The sequence below is a fragment of the Elephantulus edwardii genome, unplaced genomic scaffold (genome assembly GCF_000299155.1).
Source record: "Elephantulus edwardii isolate Elephantulus edwardi_28Jun2011 unplaced genomic scaffold, EleEdw1.0 scaffold00113, whole genome shotgun sequence".
NCBI classification, from domain to species: domain Eukaryota; kingdom Metazoa; phylum Chordata; class Mammalia; order Macroscelidea; family Macroscelididae; genus Elephantulus; species Elephantulus edwardii.
In genome coordinates this window covers 2,489,526-2,509,150 of record NW_006399863.1, presented here as the reverse complement: position 1 = coordinate 2,509,150, position 19,625 = coordinate 2,489,526, and the positions used below count along the sequence as shown (strand labels likewise).

The window sequence follows — 19,625 nt, the reverse complement described above, 5'->3', positions numbered from 1 at the left end:
CTCAGCACAATGTCCTCCAGGCTCACCCATTTTGAATAATATTGCATGAGTTCCTTGTTTTTCAATGCAGCATAGTATGCCATTGCGTGAATATACCACAGCTTCTCTATCCATTCATTTGTTGATGGGCACCTGGGTTGTTTCCAACTCCTTGCTATTGTGAACAAAGCCACGATAAACATGAGTGTGCAAAATTGTACACTTCTATAGTAAAGTGAAGATGCCCTGGTAACTTAGTTTATATCATGGTACTAATCAAAACATTGGTGGTTCAAATCTACCAGCTGTTCCATGAGAGAAAGATGGTCTATCTCTTCCATTAAGGATTTGCAGCCTCAAAACCCAGTGTGATCTCACTGTGAGTTGAAATTGACTCTATGTCCATGGGTAAGACTGGATGAGGGAGACACTAGATGAGAGGGTCAGTGGTTGAGAGCTCAACTATTAACTAAAAGGTCAGCGGTTTGAACTCATTATCTGTTTAGTGGGAGAAGGATGAGACAGCCTATTTCTATGAAGATTATAAAATCTTGTGGAGCGATTCTGTTCTCTCTTATAAAATTGTCATGAATTGGAATTAACTTAATGGCAGTGAGTTTAATGGATGTGATTGACTGAGTCATTGTTTACTTAAATGGCACTTGAGAAATTTGGAGGGGTTTTTTAGGGGGTGTTTTTTGTTTGTTGTTGGGTTTTGTTTTGTGTGTGTGTGTGTGTGTGTGCCTGTTGTGTATTTCTATTAATAAACAGGTCTGAGGAGAAATTGGATTAAATATATTATCAACTCAATCTTCTTCCTCAAATGACTGGCTGATATAGTAAGACTGCAGCATTACTCATCTATTTGGAGTATCAAGCCTTTGCCTTGAAGAGATTTAGTCTGTCCAGATCAGAAAATGCTGAAGGCTGAGCCTTTGGCATTGAAGTGAGTAACTCCAGGCACACCTGAGACTGCTTCTCTAAGAAAATGAGTTCGTTTGATGTTTTATTTTACTGCTAAAAAGTATTTTGTTTCACTTCCTATTCTAAAGAAATGGATAGAGGTGGCAATCTCTCCAATCCTGGAATCTCTCCACTGACCCGGTTGATTGTATTAAGAAATATATTGACTGAAAACTATTTATTAATTTTAATGAAAGTTTACAGATACTTAGGGTTTCCAGCCATTCATTATTACACTTTTCTCCCTGCCCATCCCCTCCCCCCTAATTCATTCTTCTTGTAAAGAAAAAGAAAAACTCTTTCATTGTTATGCAGTCCCTCCCCTCAAGTCCACTCCACTATGCAGCCTTCACTTTGGACCTCTGTAATGACAAGAATACCCATCCATATGTCCCTTTTAAACAGTTCTCTTCCTCATCTGTTTCAATGCAATATACATCATTCCTCACCTCCTATTCTGTCTTCCCTCAACCCCGATGTCAGTCTCATTTTACAGCAGTGGCCCTATGCAATACTTGTCCTTTTGTGACTTGGCTGTTTCACTCAGCATAATGTCCTCCAGGGTCATCCATTTTGCATAATATTTCATGAGTTCCTTGTTTTTCAATGATGCATAATATTCCATTGTGTGAATATACCAGAGCTTCTCTATTCATTCATTTGTTGCTGGGCACTTGGTTTGTTTCCAGCTCTTTGCTATTATGAACAAAGCCACAATAAACATGGGTTTGCATATATCTGCTTGGGTGGCAGTTATGGTTTCTTTAGGGTAAATTCCCAGTAGTGGAATTGCTGGGTCAATTGGTATATCTATTTGCAACTTTTTGAGAAAGTGCCATACAGCCTTCAATAGTGGTTGCACCATTTTACACTCCCACCAACAATGAATAAGGGTTCCGGTTTCTCCACCACCTTGCCAGCATTTAATGTTTGCTGTTCTGTTAAATTTTGCTATTCTTACTGGGGTAAGATGGTATCTCATAGTTGTTTTGATTTGCATCTTTCTTAGAGCTAGGTTTTTTGAACACTTTTTCATGTGTTTGTTTGCCATCTGAATGCCTTTTTTGGTGAAATGTCTGTTCATATCCTGTGCCCATTTTTCAATTGGGTTATTTGCTTTTATCTTGTGGATATAAGTCCTTTATCTGATATGTCATTACCAAATACTTTTTCCCAAATCTGTGGCTTCCTTTTTTACCCTGTTGGAGAAGTTTTTGAATGTGCATAGAGATTTAATTCTTAGACGGTTCCATTCATCTGTTTTAACTTCTCCTGGTTGTAGATTACTGAAAACAAAATTTAACTTCTGCTATCTCTTAGTTATTTGAGGAGTGGGCAGTATAACCTATCCATTTTTTTAAACCTATCCATTTTTTTTGTTATTGTTATTCTTTTTTTAAAAAAATAATTTTAATGAGCATTTACAGAGATTTTGGATTTCCATTCATTCATTGCAGCATTAACCTGTCCATTTTTTTAACTGATTCTCCAAATAGTCTTTATTTGTCTCTGCATGTTTAGGCACTAAAGTTTCTACATGACAAGGGTTTCCCTTATGGCCATCTTCATGCCTCCAATGTGATGCTAGATGGGGATACTTGCCGGCTGCTAGACCTTGAGAATTCCTTACTGGGCCTTCCGTCCTTCTACCGGTCCTACTTTTCACAGTTCAGGAAAATTAATGTAAGTTGATGGAAAGTAATGACGCACTAGGTTTGTTTTTCATTATAAACTGTCCCCATGGCAGAACCTGTGATCTGCCATGTTGGAAATATATAGTAAGTTTAGGACCATACATCTGGGATGGGGTGGGCCTGTTGATCCTGGTTCTACCACAGAGCATGTCTGTATCCCCAAGAGGCTGAGCTGAAATGAGAGGTGGGGCAGGAGGAGGAGGAGAGTGACTGGTTGGAAAAACATGGAGAGTGTGATCAGTTCCTGTGGTCTGAGCAATGCCTTGTGAGCTTTACAGAAGGCTTCGTTTTTCTCCAGAGTGAGGTTGCCTTTGTTTATCTGTGGAAGCTTGAGTCTTGAGGACAGGATTCATAAAACCAAACTGCAAGGTGGTCATGTCACTGCTGTTTTCTTCCACAGACGCTGGAAAGTGTAGATGTTCACTGCTTTGGCCACTTACTGTATGAAATGACCTACGGACGACCACCAGACTCAGTGCCTGTAGACTCCTTCCCTCCTGCACCGTCCATGGCTGTGGGTCAGTATGGGGTTTGGCACTGTCTCCCACAGTGTGACCCGTAGAGGCTCCTTCCCTTTCCAGAGTCTAGAAAACATCAGACTTCTCCACCACCAGAAATTCTTATCCATTTTAAAAGTAGGACAAGTTTAGTAACTTGCTTCAATACAGTAAAGTGAAAATGTCAGTTTTTCTATTTTCCCCACTATCTCATATCTCAGAGAACTTTTGGAAAAAACCTTGGAAGTTCTCTTAGTTATCTAGTAGTCCTAGAACAGAAATGTCACAAGTGGATGCCTTTAACAAAAAGAAATTTCTTACTATCTAGACTAGAAGTCCAGATACAGGGTCCCTGTTCTAGGGGAAGGCCTGTTTCTCTCTCTGTTGGTTGTTGAGAAAAATCCTTGTTTCTTTCAGCGTCTTTAGGCCAGGAATTCCTTGACTATCTCCATGTGTCCCAGCCTTTCCCAGTGTCAGGGAGCCTGCTTGAGCAGCAGCAACCTGGGTCCCAATTGCACTCCGCTCCTGGCTAGTCTTTCTGGATAGTAGCAGGGTCTCCACTGTAGGTCCTGCACACAGCAGATTGAAACCGCCTAACACTGTGCCGTCTTCACAGTCTGCTGTGCTTAAGCCATTGTTGCAGTTACTGTGTCAGTCCATCTCGTTCAAGGTTTTCCTCTCAGCAAGTTTCCACTTTCCCAAGCATAATGTTTCCTTCCAAAGACTGGCCCTTCCTGACTTCATGCCCCAAATCAGGCAGACAAAGTCTCTCAGGAGTTACAGCATTGCATACATGTGTTTTGAAGAGATACAGTTGATTCCATGACAGAATCAGAAGATATAAGGTGAATGAGTCTAGTGGTGGGTTTTAGGTGTAGAAACAAAAGCCAGGAGCAGGTTTCTTGTAACCATCCTTGGACTCAGATGAGTGAGCTGCAAGAGTCAGACCAGAGCTAGAGGGGGCCTTATAGGAGCAAGAAGGCCCAGTGCTCAGGATGTAGATGGAATAAAACATCCAAGCAAATTGGATCTGAGAGCTCTGTCAGCCTTACCTGAGAGGGCGGAGGCGAGCTGGGAGGCAGGTGGAAGGTACCTTTAAGAAGGTGGGGTGTAGGAACCAATGTGGACATCCAGGAACCCGTCCGTCCTCCTCCATAGCTGGCTCAGCTAGAGTAGAAGGAAGGGAGGGGAGGAGAGGACCACTGTGCCTTTGAGTGTGGAAGTCAACTTTTCATAAATAATAGTTTTGTGCCAAATGAGGTAGTTCCAAGGAAAAAGCCCTCAGGTGGCTTTGTGTTGAGTGTAAGCAGCTGAAACAAAACAGTGACCTGTTAGTGGAGAAAGCCCACAGCTTTTGTTTACAGCATGCAAGGTGCTGGATGATGAAGGATCAACAATTGGCATTTTGTGTGCTGGTTTACATTAAAAACAGGCAAGCGTCAAACTGTCTTTGAGGTTCGGAATTTTGCTTCTGTGTGGTGTTTACTTCTCTGTGAGCAAACACTTTTATGAATGCTATTTGGACTCCGTCCTCCAATAATTCTTTAAATATATATATATTTAGCTTTTCCATCAGCATGCGGTTTCTGAGCCATTTCTTCTGACTCGCCCGGAAATGTCGGCATTGCCAGCGTCCCGTTCCCACCCCCACTCCCCCACGTGTACCATCTGTCTGTGTGTGAAGAGTTTTGACACTGTCTCGAGCAGCCTTCAGACAGTTGTTACAAAGCGGTGTCAAACTTTTCATCACCAAGTGGATTTGCCAGCTTGTTCTGTGGAACTAAAATGTCTATCTGTTCATTTCAAGTGGCCGTGTTGGAGTCCACGCTGTCTTGTGAAGCCTGTAAAAATGGCATGCCTACCGTCTCCCGGCTCTTACAGACGCCGTAAGTCAATCACTCGCCCTGGTTGTGACCTTGAGAACTGTGTTAAAAGACCAGGCCACCGTGCCCACGGGCCTGGTACCATACTCCACACGGGGTTGCCGTCCTCCCCGTCTCGGAGTGACCTGCATGCTGTGGTCACTCTGCAGCATGACTTCACGACCCTTGCCTTGTGACTTCTCTACTGCCTTCGTGTGGTTGCTCGCCTTTAACGTGACTGTTGTTTCCCATGTGTCTCTCCTTGCTAGATGTCAGCACTGTGTGCCCGCGCCTGTGGGTGTTCACATAATCCTCCGTGGAGGCAGTTCTGGAGGAGAGCCCTCCCAAGCAGCTCTCCTTTGTGACCCTCCTTGAGAAACCTGCCAACAGCCCACATCCACGAGCAGTTCACAAGTTCCCAGAGCTTGGAGGGTCTGCCTGCTAGAAGAAGGGCACTCTGTTTCTGGGCTCCCTTGCTTTTATTTATTCACTGGATGTCGTTTTTAAACATCCATGATGTCACACGGGGCTAGGGAGTTAGCCCTCAGAAGGCATTCTCCCTGAAGCAAGGCTGGGTCTAGTTCATCAGAGCAGTGGAGAGATTTTAGGACTTTTTCTTGAAATACCTTTACTGTCTGTCACGCAGCAGCGGTTGGAGGAGTATGGGCCGTCCTGAGACTGGGCATGTTTACCTGGGCAGGTAGCTAGCTGCCTAACTCCCTGAAGTGGAGTTTCCTCAACTATAAAATGGTGATAATACCCTCCACCTCAGAGGCTCCTGGGAGAATCTAAATGAGACAATTCCTACTGCCAGACATTTAATTAGTGCTTATCAAATATTAGTTATGATTACTACTGAGTCGGCTTATATTCCTTGAGCATCGGTTGTGTGACACACTGAGATGTCTTCAGGGCCCTGAACTTCACCTTCCGAGGGAGAGAGAGAAAAGACTGAGCATTGTTGAGATTGCCCCGTGCCATGCAGTGTACCAGGTGCTTTGTCCCCCTGGTTGTTGGGTAACAAAGGGGCTTAACAAACAGTTAGGTGAGGAAACCAGGTAGAGGGCACTTTGTAAGTGTATGTGGCCACTGGTACAAGGAGGTAGACAGCACTTCAGGTCCCCTTTCATTGTTGCAACAGGTTTTTGCCGAAGGTCCATGGCACGCCGGTGGTTTAACACATTGCCGCACACTTTTTAAATTGACGACTATGCTTAAAAACACATTTGCTGTCATTTGTGGCAATGTGTGAATGGTGGTTAACATGTTAGACTGTTAGCCAGATGGTGACAGTTCAAATACACCCACCACTTGAAGACCTGACGAAGGGCTGCCATGAATCAGGATTGATGATGGCAGTGGGTTTAGTTTTTGTTTAGTTGATTGGTTAAGTGCCTGGCTACTAACAGAAAGGTCAGTGGTTTGAACCCACCAGCTGCTCTGAGGAGAAAGACATGGTGATCTGCACCCATAAAGTTCCAGCCTAGGAAGTCCTGTGGACACTTCTGTCATCCAGGGTCACTCTGAGTCAGAACGGACTCAGCCACACATGACAGCTGTGATGCAGGCTGTCCGAAGTCCAGGGAAGACTAAGCTCCAGCCTGAGACACCCGAGCGTCTCCCTCTGAACCCTCATTAAAACAACATAAACGTGGAAAAATACGTTCAATTAAGAGGGAGGATAAAAGACAAACTTTTAGAACAAAATGTGTTTGTAGCGAGGGAGCAACATGTACTCTTGTAGATTTGTTTGAGTTTGCATTTGCACCTCCCACTCCAGAGCTCTGACATTTTCTTCAAATATTTTTTTCTTTCTCCTCTGTAGGCTCCCAGCCTTAAAAGGAGGAGTATTTTTAAAAGTGTGAACTATGTTCAGTTAAACTTTACCTTCTAGAAGTAAGGGGCCTAAGAAGGGATGAGTTTTCTCACCACCCCCAAAGCCATTTGGGCATTATGGGGGAAAGTCAACTGCCATTTCTACTTGTGATGCATTTCCTGGATTTCTTTTTAAAAGTTAAATATTCAAGGAAGGGCTATTGTTTTTCATAAAAAAAAAATTTGAGAGAGAAATGATATGATCTAGCAACTGCTATTCTTTTATGAGAGCATGAGAAACTTTTTATTAAAAGAAAATTATTTACTTGCTAGATTAAAATCGGGACAACTCCTTTCCACTTACTTAACCACTTTTGTTCTAGTGCACTGTAGACTAGATCTTATCATCCTTTCAGGCAAAAAAGAAAAGCAGTTATTCGGTTTAGAAAATACTTACTATGTATATTACTTTTGAAAGTAGTTTTTGTTTCTAACTGTTAATTAAATGACCACATAGGATAAGAGGACTGTTCCTATGGTTGGGAAATTAATCCAATCCCCCAAGGTAGTGAGGGGTGCATTCGGGTTTCCCTGAAGTCAGGGAAACTCCTGTAAACTCCCATAAGTTTGTTGATAAATGTAAATGCTAAATTGAACTCAAGGTGCAGACATGGGGGGGGGGCGAGAGAGCACATGAGCTAAAATTGTCTTAATTTGTTTTGATTTGGTTCTGAGAGTGCACCCGGTTTAAGGAAATTTTCCCCTTCTTTTGTTTGATTCCTTTGCAGACTCTTCAGTGATGTTTTACTAACCACTTCTGAAAAGCCACAGTTTAAGGTAAAGCAAATCTTAGCATTTTTGAGATTGTGACGTTAAAAAGTTGACTTTGCAATTTAACTTTTTTTTAACAAAAAAAAAAAAAAGACACCATATTTAGAATAGGAAAAAGTTGAAAGCCATCTAATCTACAGTTAGAAATAAATTTCATCAGCTATGGCACATAAGTTTGCCAAACTGCTTTTTATTTCACAAAGATAAAATTGCAATATGACATTGCAATATCATGGAAAATTATTGTGATGTCATTAGGAGGCAAAGATGAATGAGGCTCTGTCACACATACTTTGGGCATGTTGCTAGGAGCAACTATTCCCTGGAAAGGGACCTCATGCTTGGAAAGATGGAACTTCAGTGGAAGAGAGAAAGATCCCCAGTTTACATAAACTAACATGGTGACTTCTGCAGTGGGCTCAAGTGTATCAGAGATGATGAGGTTGGCACAGAATAGGACAGGGCTCAGATCTGTTGTTTATTGAGCAGTTGTGAGTTGTACTCAACTTGACAGCACCTAATAACAACAACAAGCAGGGATAAAAAAGTATATCTAGTATAGTGTGTAAAAGATTCTTTGCCTAGAAAAATTATTGGAAGGAAATACCCTGGGAAGCAGTGGTGTCATGTGGTGATATAGGCTTTGAAACCTGAAACACCGGACTGATGCCTAACCTTTTTTTTTTAATGAATTTTAATGAAAGTTTACAAAGTTTAGTGTTTCCAGTCATTCACTGTTGCACTTTTCTCCCTGCCCACCCCCACCCCCAATTCACTCTTTTCCTTGAAAAGTAAAAGAAAAACTCTTTAATGGTTATGCAGTCCCTCCCCCCAAGTCCACTCCACTGTTCAGACTTCATTCTGGACTCCTGTCATGATAATAATACCTAATCATATATCCCTTTTAAACAGTTCTCTCCCTCATCTGTTTCAATGCAGTATATATCATTCCTCCCCTCCTTCTCAGCCTTTCCTAAACCCGAATGTCAGTCCATTTTATGACAGTGGCCCTATGCAATAGTTGTCCTTTCGTGACTGAGATATTTCATTCAGCATAATGTCCTCCAGGTTCATCCATTTTGCATAATATTTCATGAGTTCCTTGTTTTTCAATGCTACATAATATTCCATTGTGTGAATATACCAGAGCTTCTCTATCCATTCTTTTGTTGATGGGTACTTGGGTTGTTTCCAGCTCTTTGCTATTGTGAACAAAGCCACAATAAACATGGGTGTGCATTAACTTTTTTTTAAATGGATTCATTTTATTGAGTTAAAAGCTTACAAAAAAGTCTACTGGCCCCTCCCTCCCTGCTCCCCACTGCACACTCCCCTTCCATCTAACAAAAACTCTTGAAGGTCCACAAACACTCTAAGTCACTGGTTTCCCACAAGGCACAAAAGGGTAGTGACTTCCAGAGGATCCTTTGTTCGGAGCAGCAGGACAGTTAGTGCTGGGCATCTTGTACAAATGGTGGCTGAGAGCGCCCATCCATTCACTCAGACACTGGGATCTTCCTTTCTCCAGAGGAAGGACTAGGCGCTAGGCCCACAGTACTCATTGCAGATGAACTAGAAGAGGGTGATGAGGGAGGCCACACTAAACCAGCAATGGAAGGCAGCCCCGGGTGTGCTCATCGTGGGCCAGGATGGCCTTGAGGTGCAGCGTGTGCTACAGTACGTGAGGTCAGTGGAGAGGTGGAGCAGGGCTGATGGGCTGTGTCACCGTGGTGGAGAGTGTGTGGCCTTGGGGTGCTAAGGTCAACTCCACAGGGTCGTCCAGGCAGCCAGCTTCACTGGCGTAGATCATGACAGGCTAGCCGTGGGACTCCGTGGACATGTGCAGGTAGGACTTGCCTTGCCCATCTGTGAGTACTGCTAGACTGATGCGGTCTTTCTTGTAGCAGATGCCACGTAGCAAGTAGCTGCTATGCAGCTCCTCAGGGTTGGCCTGGAACTGGAGGTGGTTCTTGGTGAACTGCATTCCACCGAAGCTGAGCACCATGAGCTATGTCATGCCCAGGGCACCCACTTTCCCCAGCCCCTTTCAGCCATGCTTCTGCAAGGTCAGCTTCCACAGGGCAGGCAGCTGCAGAATCTGCTGCTCTGTGGACAGCTGCCCAGGCTGGAAGTTTTCACATGCATGGAGACGTGGCCACTGAAGTAGTGATCTTCGTGGTTGAGTGTAGACTCCATCAGGTCTCCCTCCTGGTGCTCAGGACGGGGCTAAGCAGCAGCGCTGGGGAGCAAGAGCACATATAGTACAGTGTCAGGTCCACGGTCAGGTTGACCAGCATGTGAGTGCCCATGATCTTCATTTCCACTCCTGGGTTAAAGAGCTGGGCCCAGAGACACTGGTGGTCCTGAAGTAATTCATTCACTGGCTTCTCTAGGAGTCTCAGCATTTCCTTTCAGGCCAAGTGCTGGAGTGTTTTGAGTTCCTTGGCTGTTTTGCTCTTAAGAACCAGAGGGTTCACAGGATTGGAGATATGGACCACCTCCAGCACTGTCTCACCCATTTGTGTCCTGGCAGCCACCTGGAGCCTGGTCACTAATTCTTGGCGGTCACCATTACCAGGTGCACCAGTCCCATGAACAAAGGTGGGGACTGGCTGGAGTAGAGGAGGAAGTGATGGTCTCCATTGTTCTCCAGGGTGCTGGCGAAGGCTGTGGGACCTGGGCCAGTAGTGGGTCCCACAGTCTGCAGGGCGGTCCCACACCCCATGGGCTTGTGGAGCTGCATGTGCCGCAGGTGGTCATGAGGGCAGCCTGGTGAGCCAGGAAGTTCTGCTGAAGTGGCTCTCAGTTACAGCCAGTCCCCCTCGTCACTGCTGCAGACACATCAGGCTTCTGGGCACCCCGCTCACCAGCCTGGCCCAGATCATGCCTAACTATGCCCAGGTGGCAGCCACTGCAGTAGCCGTCACTGCCACTTCCACCTTTTCTGTTTCCCTAACTCTATTGTTAAGATTTCAGAAATTTCTCTAGGCCTGAGCTCAGGTGAGTGGAGGGAGTTGGGCTGCTAAACTAAAGGAGTTACTGCCCTGGCGTTTGAATCCACCAGTGGCTCTAAGGCGGAAGGATAGACAGTCTCCTCTCGTGTAGTCTACAGCCCCTGAAAACGCACTGGAGGGCCAGCTGTAAGCCAGTTCCAACTCAGCAGCAGTGAGTTGATTTGGTCTGTACCGAGGTCTCAAGCTCAGCATTTGACCTTTGGATCAGTTAATTCTTTGCAGTAAGAGTCTGTACTATGTATTGTAGGATATTTAGCAGCCTCCCTTGTCCATGTCCACTAGATATCAATACCTGTGTCCACCCCAAGTTGTAACAACTAAAAATAACTTTACACCATGGCCCTTGGGTGCTAGGAGTTAGCTCGCCATAGGATTACTTGAGTTTGTGGAGTGCAGAAAGGAATTTTTCCACAAAGAAAATCCCTGTGAATAGCTGAGGTTGTAAAATACTATAATTACCTGGATTTTTGTAGGTGATCTCAAGTGGTGCTTTAATGCTGTGTGTTCATTGTTAGAAATGTTAGAGTGAAGAGTATACTGGGGACACCAGAAAGGTCTCGGGTAGGATTTGTGTGAACGGTTTGTGAATGATTGTTCCAGATGACCTCCTTTTGATAAACAGCTGCTCCCTCTTTGAAACCCATCGATTAAATAGATCCCGTACTTCCTGTCTCTTCCAGATCCCCACAAAGTTAAAAGAGGCATTGAGAATTGCCAAAGAATGTATAGAAAAGAGACTAATTGAAGAGCAAAAGCAGGTAAATTGCTCATCCCATTCCCCATTGCCCTCTGATTTTTCCGTCTCCCTGTCGTCAGCAGATCCCACCATGGTGTTGACAGTGGTTGGCTCCTGACTTACTGTTCATCCACAAATGATTCCTTCACATTTGCTCTGAAGGGGCCCAGCTAACTGCTGGGACACAGAGCAGAATGCCTCACATGGTCCTGCCCTCTAGGAGCTCAGTAGGGACACCAAGCAAGTCCACAGAGGGTAATCGTCCTGTGTGGTGAGGGGCCCCTCAGGAGATGGTGGACACAGGCCACACTTGGCTTCTTCAGGAGAGGGAAAGGCAGCAAGGAACCCAAAGAAGTGAGAAAGGCCTGCTTCCTCCGATATGTATGCTTCTCCCAAGCGTCCAGACCCTCCCAAGCCAGGGTCCAGCATTCTGGGTGAAGAGAGAGTCCTATCCAAATAATATGATCTGACAAAACACATTGGGGAAGATTTTCATTAGCAAAATGCCTTATGAAGGATTGTTTACATTTGTGGTGGGTTGTTCTCTCTTCTAGATTCACCAGCATCGAAGACTGACAAGAGCACAGTCCCACCATGGCTCTGAGGAGGAAAGGAAAAAGAGAAAGATTTTAGCTCGAAAGGTGAGCCTGACATCTCTCTGGATTTCCTCTCTGAATCTTGACTTCATGTGAACTAAGTTCAGGGTAAAACGGTGCGCATTTAGTTAATGGCAGATTTGGGGCTAGAGCTCCGTGAATGCTAAAATTATTTCCAGATGACTGCTTTGCAGCTTTTAAAAAAGAGCCACATACTATGAGCCGAGAAATGGACCATGTAGTCCCCTGGCGCACTGGGCTGCTTGTGTACTGTAACTCGGGGGAGTGATTGGCCTGAGATAGCAAATTCCACATTCTTGGTTTTATTTTCCCCTTTAGTTTTGCCTTGTGGCTTCTTCACTGTATTAAGTTATGAAGCCACATATGACCTTGCCTGTAACTAGTTTAGCTGTGTGCCTGGAAAATATTCTTCATTCTAAGTTGCAGCCTTGCCATGTTTGTTCACTGCTTTTCCTCCCCCTTCTTGTATTTACAAAGAAGTCAAAACGATCTGCTATTGAGAACAGTGAAGAACACTCAGCAAAATACAACAATTCCAATAATTCAGGTAAGTGGCTTTGCCTGTGGAAGGGCCCCGCCCCCAGGAGTCTGGAGCAGGAGTTTTGGTCAAGAGCCTGGTGGGATTCTTGTGACCACTGTCACAGTGAACGCAGAGGACACAGAGCTCCGCCTGTAATGAGCAGCCGAGGGCCAATCATGAGGTCACAGAATGCAAGGTCTGAAGGAACCCTCGGGACTGTTGACTCATCCGTTCTCTTTACCAACGTTAAGAATCGATCAGCCAAAGACGCAGGAGCACAGTCACAGTCAGGAAAATGGACTGGACTTAAAATGCAGGGTCTCCAGGTTTTCAGTGGAGCCTGCAGGCGCAAAAGTGACCTTAGATCCTTCTCTCTGCCCTGAGCACCAGGTGGTGGGCGGGCAGGGTGGGATGGTGAGAAGCGCCAGCCCCGAGAGTGCAGCTCTGCTGACCTCGGGCCTCAGCGTCCCCATTTTTTAAAATCAGGGCCAGATCTCTTGGGGACTTTTAACATCTTCTGGCTTATGAATCTTTGAGGTGGCGAATCAGGAAGGGGCCGTTTCCTCCTAACCTAGACAACTTTGATTTAGCCTTGGACCGCCCAGGGAAGAGGAGGCTTTTTACGCTGAAGGATAGTTGAGTGTTCTTTTAGGCAAGGAAGAGTCCAGCTCACTTCCTAGCAAATGTAATAAATCTATACAAAGTATGTGGTGTTTGGGAATGTCACAAAATTCCAGATAAGAAAAGGCCACATACTGACCACACTGACTCTATTTCATATTAGATGAAACCAAAACCTATAATCATCAAGTCCATTCAGTTTGATTCCCACTCATTACAACATTATCGGACAGAATAGGAGGAGCGATCCTAGAGATGTCAAGACCATAATCCTAAAATAACCCAAATAAACAATAACAAAAAACCAAACAGGCAGTTACCTGTTTCTCCCTTAGAGCAGCTGTTCAGGTTCAAACAGCCAACCTTTCATGTAGTAGCTGAGTCCTTAACCACTCTGCGGCCGGGGCCTCCTTACCTCGTTGACTGTAGCAGCTGATGAAAGGGAAATCCTCCAAAAAGCGCTGCTGGGTTGACACTGTGGAAAATCCCTCTTCCTTTGGAGAGAGCCCCGTGGATTACTCTGTACCCCTCTGTGCCTGGCCACTGAGTTGCACTTGTCTCTACCAAGGAGCCCCAGCAGTGCAGTCTTAAGGAAGATGTGCTGCTCACCCAAAGGTCCCACCTTTCTGTGGGTTCACTGCACGGAGAAAGATGGCATGTCTCGTGTGCAGTTTAGTGCCTTGAAAACTTGCTGGAGGGTCAGCTGTGAGTTGGCTCTGACTTGACAGAGCAGATGAGTGGGCGGGTGTGAGTTTTACCTGGAGGGAGTTTGGAGTCAGGTAAGAGGACTACGGCCAAATGCATACGCTGTTGGTTGAACAGAACTGACTTGAGAATGGCAGGCTGTGGGCGGCAGCAGAGGGCCATGAGCCTTCAGTGGCCTGGGAGGAAGTGGATCTCGTACTGGGTGGAAAGCTCTGGTTGTCCAGTGCAGCCTCTCAGTTTTCTCTCCCCTGCCACCATTTTCCATTTGCTATTGGTCAATTTTGGCTCAGGGAGTGCTGGGATAGTATAGATAGTTAACACACTTGGTCATTAACAGAAAGGTTGGAGGTTTGAGTCCAGGGAGAGGTCTCAGGCAGCCTACTTCCAAGAGATCAGCCATCGGAAACCTGAGGGGAACCCAGATCTAGTCTGACACAACAGGGTGGCATCTGAAGTTGGAGTTCAACCCTAACTGTTTAGTTTAGTTATAAATTACTATAAGATCCATGCACCAAGCCAAATGCAGGCTCTGACGCAACTGTGGGTCCCAGCTTGGACCAAATGCCAGGTGTTTTTCTGTAGTGCCCATGAAGGCTTCTCTGTTTTTTCTTAGCAGGATCTGGGGCCAGCTCACCACTTACATCCCCGTCATCGCCGACCCCACCCTCTACAGCAGGTTAGTAACAGAGGTAAACATGCTCCCTGCCTCCTTCCCACCAATGTCTACAGGGAGGACCAGGATGCTTACTCTCCCTCCCTTGGCCCGGACATTTCAGGGTTGGGTAACACCAGCCTTCTTAAGGAAAGCCAGCAGGAGGGCAAAGAATCAGTGTCAGCTGGGAGGGCAGAGGGTCTAGGTTCCCAAACATCTAGATCTCACATGAAATGAAATGGATACAGGACCTCTAACTGCCCTCTGGCTCAGGCCTAATGTGTTTGCTGAAAAGCCTCAGCTCACAGCTTATCCTGGGACTATTCAACTGAACAAAACAAATGCTGCTGCCCAGGGGCCCTGTCCTGCTGAGCGCCCACCCCATGGAGCCCATCATAACACCAGCTTTGTCACGGTGCAAGTCTGATGAAATACCTAAGTGTGAAAATGAAAGACACAGGCGAGTCTCTGATTTCCTGAGAACTGTTTGTGCTCTGTTCTGCTCTGTAATGCATTTAATTACCTGACTCTTTTTCTGGGCCTGGACTTTGATTCTCCCTTGTGAATTGAATCTGATACTATCAGTTTTGCTTGAGAAATGTAAAAAGAATTTATCTCGGGCATCCTTATAAAAATAGTCTATAATTCTTGGAGTGGTTCCATAAGGCTATCTGTGTTCCTTTCTGGACTAACATCTCTCTCTCAAGCATTTTGCAAGCCCAGTGGGAACACAATGGGATGCCAGTAGCTCCTTTGGCTTCTTAAATGAACTGGATGTTCTGGCTGCGCGAGGAGCTGTTTTCTGCCACTCAGACCTTTTCTGCTCTGTTGGGAGGGTCTGAGCAGCCATATGAAGGGAGAGTCAGAGGCTGACGTTGATGCGTGAGTTTATGATACCACATTCATTAAGGTGGCACCTGGGAACTACCAAGAGTGTTTCAGACAGCTTCCCAATGACCTTCCTAAAAATGACAGCAAGCCAGTTTTGGACAACTTGCTTCTGGCTGAGGATGGCTACTAGTCTAGTGGTTTATGACAGAAAGGATTCAGGGGCCAGAACTTGTTTTAAATCACAAAAGACCAGGTTTATAGGGATGGTATTGTCTTTTCTGTCTGTTTGTCAGCATATTTTACAAGAAAACTCCTGGTTATTGACCAACCTCAGAAATAGACTTCTTTGCTTTTTATAGGATTGACCTATATAGGCAAGGATGGTGAAACTTCCTCTCACACACTTTGGGCATGTTGTCAGGAGGGGACCAGTCCTTGAGTACAGACATTATGCTGGGAAAGGTGAAGGGTCGGAGGAGGAGGAAGGGAAGACCCTCAATGAGATAGATTGACACAGTAACTGTGACAGTGGGCTTGAGTAGGTCAAAGATCATGATGGTGACACAGGCTAGGACGTGCTTCAGACCTGTTGTCCGTAGGGTCGCTATGACTTGATGGCACCTAAACAGCAAAAATATAGGCTAATAGAAATACCTAGAGATCTACTGCTCAGACCATGCTAAGCCGTTTCCTAGAAGGTAAGAGTCCTTAGGATATTAGATTCACCCCACTTGGCCGTCTGAAGGAGAGGACCCCTGCTGTGTGCCGAGGAGTCCTTCTGATGTACAGTGAGTGCCCTTCAGCATGGAGGGGGACTGCTCCATAGGGTTTCCTAGCCTGTAATCTTCTCCGGTGGCAGATTCGCATCAGATGAGGTCACTTGTAGAATAAGAGAGGAAGAGAAAAGAATCCTCTTCTGCCATCATGCTTGGCAAGGTGGACGGTCGGTGAAGGAGAGGAAGACCTTCCTTCCACCACATAGGTTGACACAGTGACTACAGCAACGGGCTTGAGAGTGTTGGGTCGGAGATTGTGAGGATGGCACAGGACAGGACAGAATTCAGATCTCTTGTCTATAGGGTTACTACTCAACTAGACCTATTAACAACTTCTGCCGTGAGAGTTATGTTGAAAAGACTTCATTGATTGAGGTGAGTCAGAGCAGCAGGGGGTACCACTGTAAAGCTGGTAACACCTGTCCTGAAGGGGAGTGGTGGGGGATGAGAGGTTCCCCACAAACATTGTCTCCCCCTTTCCTTTGTCTCCATACATGTTTTATTGATGAAATCATTGATTCAGCCCCAGACTCTGTGCTCTGACCTTTACTGGGCATTTGCTGTTAACATATGTCATAAAAATGGAAAAGGACATCATGCTTGGAAGGGTGGAGGGACAACGCAAGAGAGGAAGACCCTGGATGAGATGGATTGACCAATGACTGAGGAAATGGGGGTAGTTGTGTCAGAGAGAGTAAGGTTGGCTCAGGATAGAGCAGGGTTCAGAGCTGTTGTACATAGGGTCTCAATGAGTCACAAGCTGCTCGTTGACACATAACAACAAATACTAAGCAGCCCTGGTGGTGTAGTCCACAGGGCGTTGTGCTGTTAACGTAAAGGCCATGGATTCAAATCCACCGGTGGCTCCTTGGGAGGAAGCTGGACCCTGTCCCCTTGAGGATGTACAACCTTAGAAACCCCACGGAAGGTTAGCTACGAGTCAACTCCAACTTGATGGTAATGAGAGAGAGACTGTTAAGCAAGGAAGCTCTGGTGCGGTTGTCTGTGGAAAGCTGTGCTGTTAGCCTCTGTTAGCCTAAAGGCTGCTCCAGAGGAAGATGGGTGTTCTCTTCCCATTTCCCTTTACAACTTTGAGAACCTGGTGGAGGGTCACTATGAGCCAGAATTAACTGGACGACAGTGAGTGAATGATCGTAAGCAAAGGAACCCTGGTAGTGGAGAGTGGCTAGTGCTCAACCGTTAACTGAAAGACTGGTGGGTGGTTAACCCCCAGCTTCTCCCCAGGAGGAAGATGCAGCGACCTCCTTCCACAAAGATTTGCAGGCCCACAAACCCTGCAAGCTGCTCTGCTCTGTCCTTTGTGGTCACTGCAAGCTGGAATCAACGCTTCACACGCAGCAGCAGCAACAACATTCAACCTTGACCTGTCAGCCTAGGATGTCTAGCCCTAAATGAAGCATCCATGATGATGAGTTTATTCGTTGTTACTTAGGATGCATTTATTGAGTGCCTGCTGTGTGCCAGGCCTTGTGCTCAGCACAGGATGCATCAACGAGGCCTGACAGAGTCACATTTCTGGTTCCTGTCAGGAGCTCTAAAATCATTGACACAATTTAGGCAGACGCTTTCCATGAAGCCCACTTAGAGTTCTTTTCCTAGTGGCTTTCTTCTTAAGCAGAGGATGTCCATCTGAAGCTCTCCCGCTAGTCCACCAATAAGCAAAATCCTTAGTTACTACTCTGTGCCAGTCACTGGGGAGATAGAAACTGGTCACTGAACTCCTAGGGGCTTCTCAGTCCGTCCTGTGGCTTCTCACGGACCTTCTCAAGGCCTTAGTGGAGTGAGGACAGGACTCTCAGTCTGCAGGTGATGTCTTCTGTCAGGTCAACTTCAGAATGGGAGGCAGGGATTTCATCTGGCTCTTTCTCACCAGAATCCCCTTAACTCTGATTTGCATCTTTGTCAGGTGGAGATTCAGAATCCTTGCCTCCAAGGAGCAGCCTGGCTTCACCCTCTCCAGGATGAACCTATTTGTTCTCCTAGCAGTCCATGGTATATTCAGTACTCTTCTCCAACACCACAGCTCAAAAGCATCAATTCTCCTTCTGTCATCCCTAGTCATTGTCCAGCTCTCTGATGCATAGGAAGTAATTGCAGAGACCATGGCCTGTATCTTGATACAGCGCACCTTAGTCTCTGGATTGACACCGTTGCTCTTCACTACTTTGAAGAGATCCCTGATAGCAGACTTTTCCAGTGCAATTTGTCTTTTCATTTCCTGGCTGCTGGTATCAAGAATGTTGATTGTAGTGCCAAGCAAACTGAAGCGGTCAACAATCTTGATCTTTTCACCATCTATCATGATGCTGCCAAACTGCCTAATGGTGAGAATCATTGTTTTCTCGATGTTGAGCTTCAATCCATATTGAAGGCTACAGTCCTTGACCTTCTGCAGCAAGTGCTTCAGGTCCTCCTCAGTTTCAGCAAGCAGTGTTATGTCTTCTGCATAATGCAGATTGTTGATGAATCTACCTCCAATCCTGATGCCACATTTCTCCTCATAGAGCCCAGCCTCCTGGATAATCTGTTCTTCATATAGATTGAAAAGATATGAAGATAGGACACATCCTTGGTGCACACCCTTCCCAATTTTGAATCATGTAGTGTTTCCTTGCTCTGTTCTGACAACTGTCTCCTGGTGTAAGTATAGGTTTCGCACAAGCACAATCAAGTGTTCTGGAATTCCCATTCTTCTCAGAGTCAGCCAGTTTGTTGTGATCCACATAGTCAAATGCCTTTGTATAGTCAATGAAACACAGATAGACATTCTTCTACTACTCTCTGCTTTCAGCCAAGATCCATGTGGCATTAGTTATAATATCCATAGTACCACGGTGTCTTCTAAATCCAGCCCGCACTTCTGGCAGTTCTTTGTAGACGTGCTTTTCCAGTCATTTTTGGATAATCTTCAGCAGAATTTTGCTTGCATGTGATATCAGTGATACTGTTTGATAATTTCCACCCTCTGTCAGGTCACCTTTTTTTGGAATGGGAACAAATATAAATCTCTTCCAGTCAGTAGGCCAGGTGGCTGTCCTCCAGATTTCTTGGCACAACTTGGTGAGCACATCCAGGGCAGCATCTGTTTGTTTGAATATGTCAATCAGTCAGTATGCCATTAATTCCTGGGGTCTTGTATTTTGCCAGTTCTTTCAGAGCAGCTTGAACTTCTTCCTTCATCACCACAGGTTCTTGCTCAACGTTTGATGAGATTCTTCTGTGTCTGCCAATTCCTTTTCCTACAGTGACTCTGTATACTCTTTCTATCTTTTTTTAATGCTTCCTGGACCATTTAATATTCTGCCCAAAGCATACTTAAGTTTATTGCAACTCAAGGTTTGAATTTGTTCTTCAATCCCTTCAGATTAAGAAATGGTTTTTAGATTTTTTTTTTAAATATATGCTTACCTAGGAACTTCCATGTCCTTGAGGATGATGAAGAGTAGTGTTCATAAGAGATAAAGGAAAATCCATTGTCCAGGGCTAGGACA

General features: G+C 45.4%; 1 protein-coding gene and 1 pseudogene across 7 annotated transcripts in view; one reads left to right on the top strand and one right to left on the bottom strand.

Annotated features, from left to right (window-relative positions):
* Window positions 1–19,625, top strand: part of PXK (PX domain containing serine/threonine kinase) — a 110,285-nt gene that overhangs the window by 81,249 nt on the left and 9,411 nt on the right. For 5 of the 7 annotated variants that reach the window (XM_006892197.1, XM_006892203.1, XM_006892200.1 and 2 more), the window contains 8 exons: window positions 2,464–2,625; window positions 3,037–3,154; window positions 4,941–5,019; window positions 7,599–7,647; window positions 11,336–11,413; window positions 11,946–12,032; window positions 12,486–12,555; window positions 14,468–14,530. In XM_006892197.1, coding sequence (XP_006892259.1) covers window positions 2,464–2,625; window positions 3,037–3,154; window positions 4,941–5,019; window positions 7,599–7,647; window positions 11,336–11,413; window positions 11,946–12,032; window positions 12,486–12,555; window positions 14,468–14,530 — 706 coding nt within the window. The remainder of the gene's footprint in view (window positions 1–2,463; window positions 2,626–3,036; window positions 3,155–4,940; window positions 5,020–7,598; window positions 7,648–11,335; window positions 11,414–11,945; window positions 12,033–12,485; window positions 12,556–14,467; window positions 14,531–19,625) is intronic. The other 2 variants (XM_006892198.1, XM_006892199.1) reach the window with 2 other exon arrangements.
* Window positions 9,214–10,993, bottom strand: LOC102873265 (annotated as a pseudogene).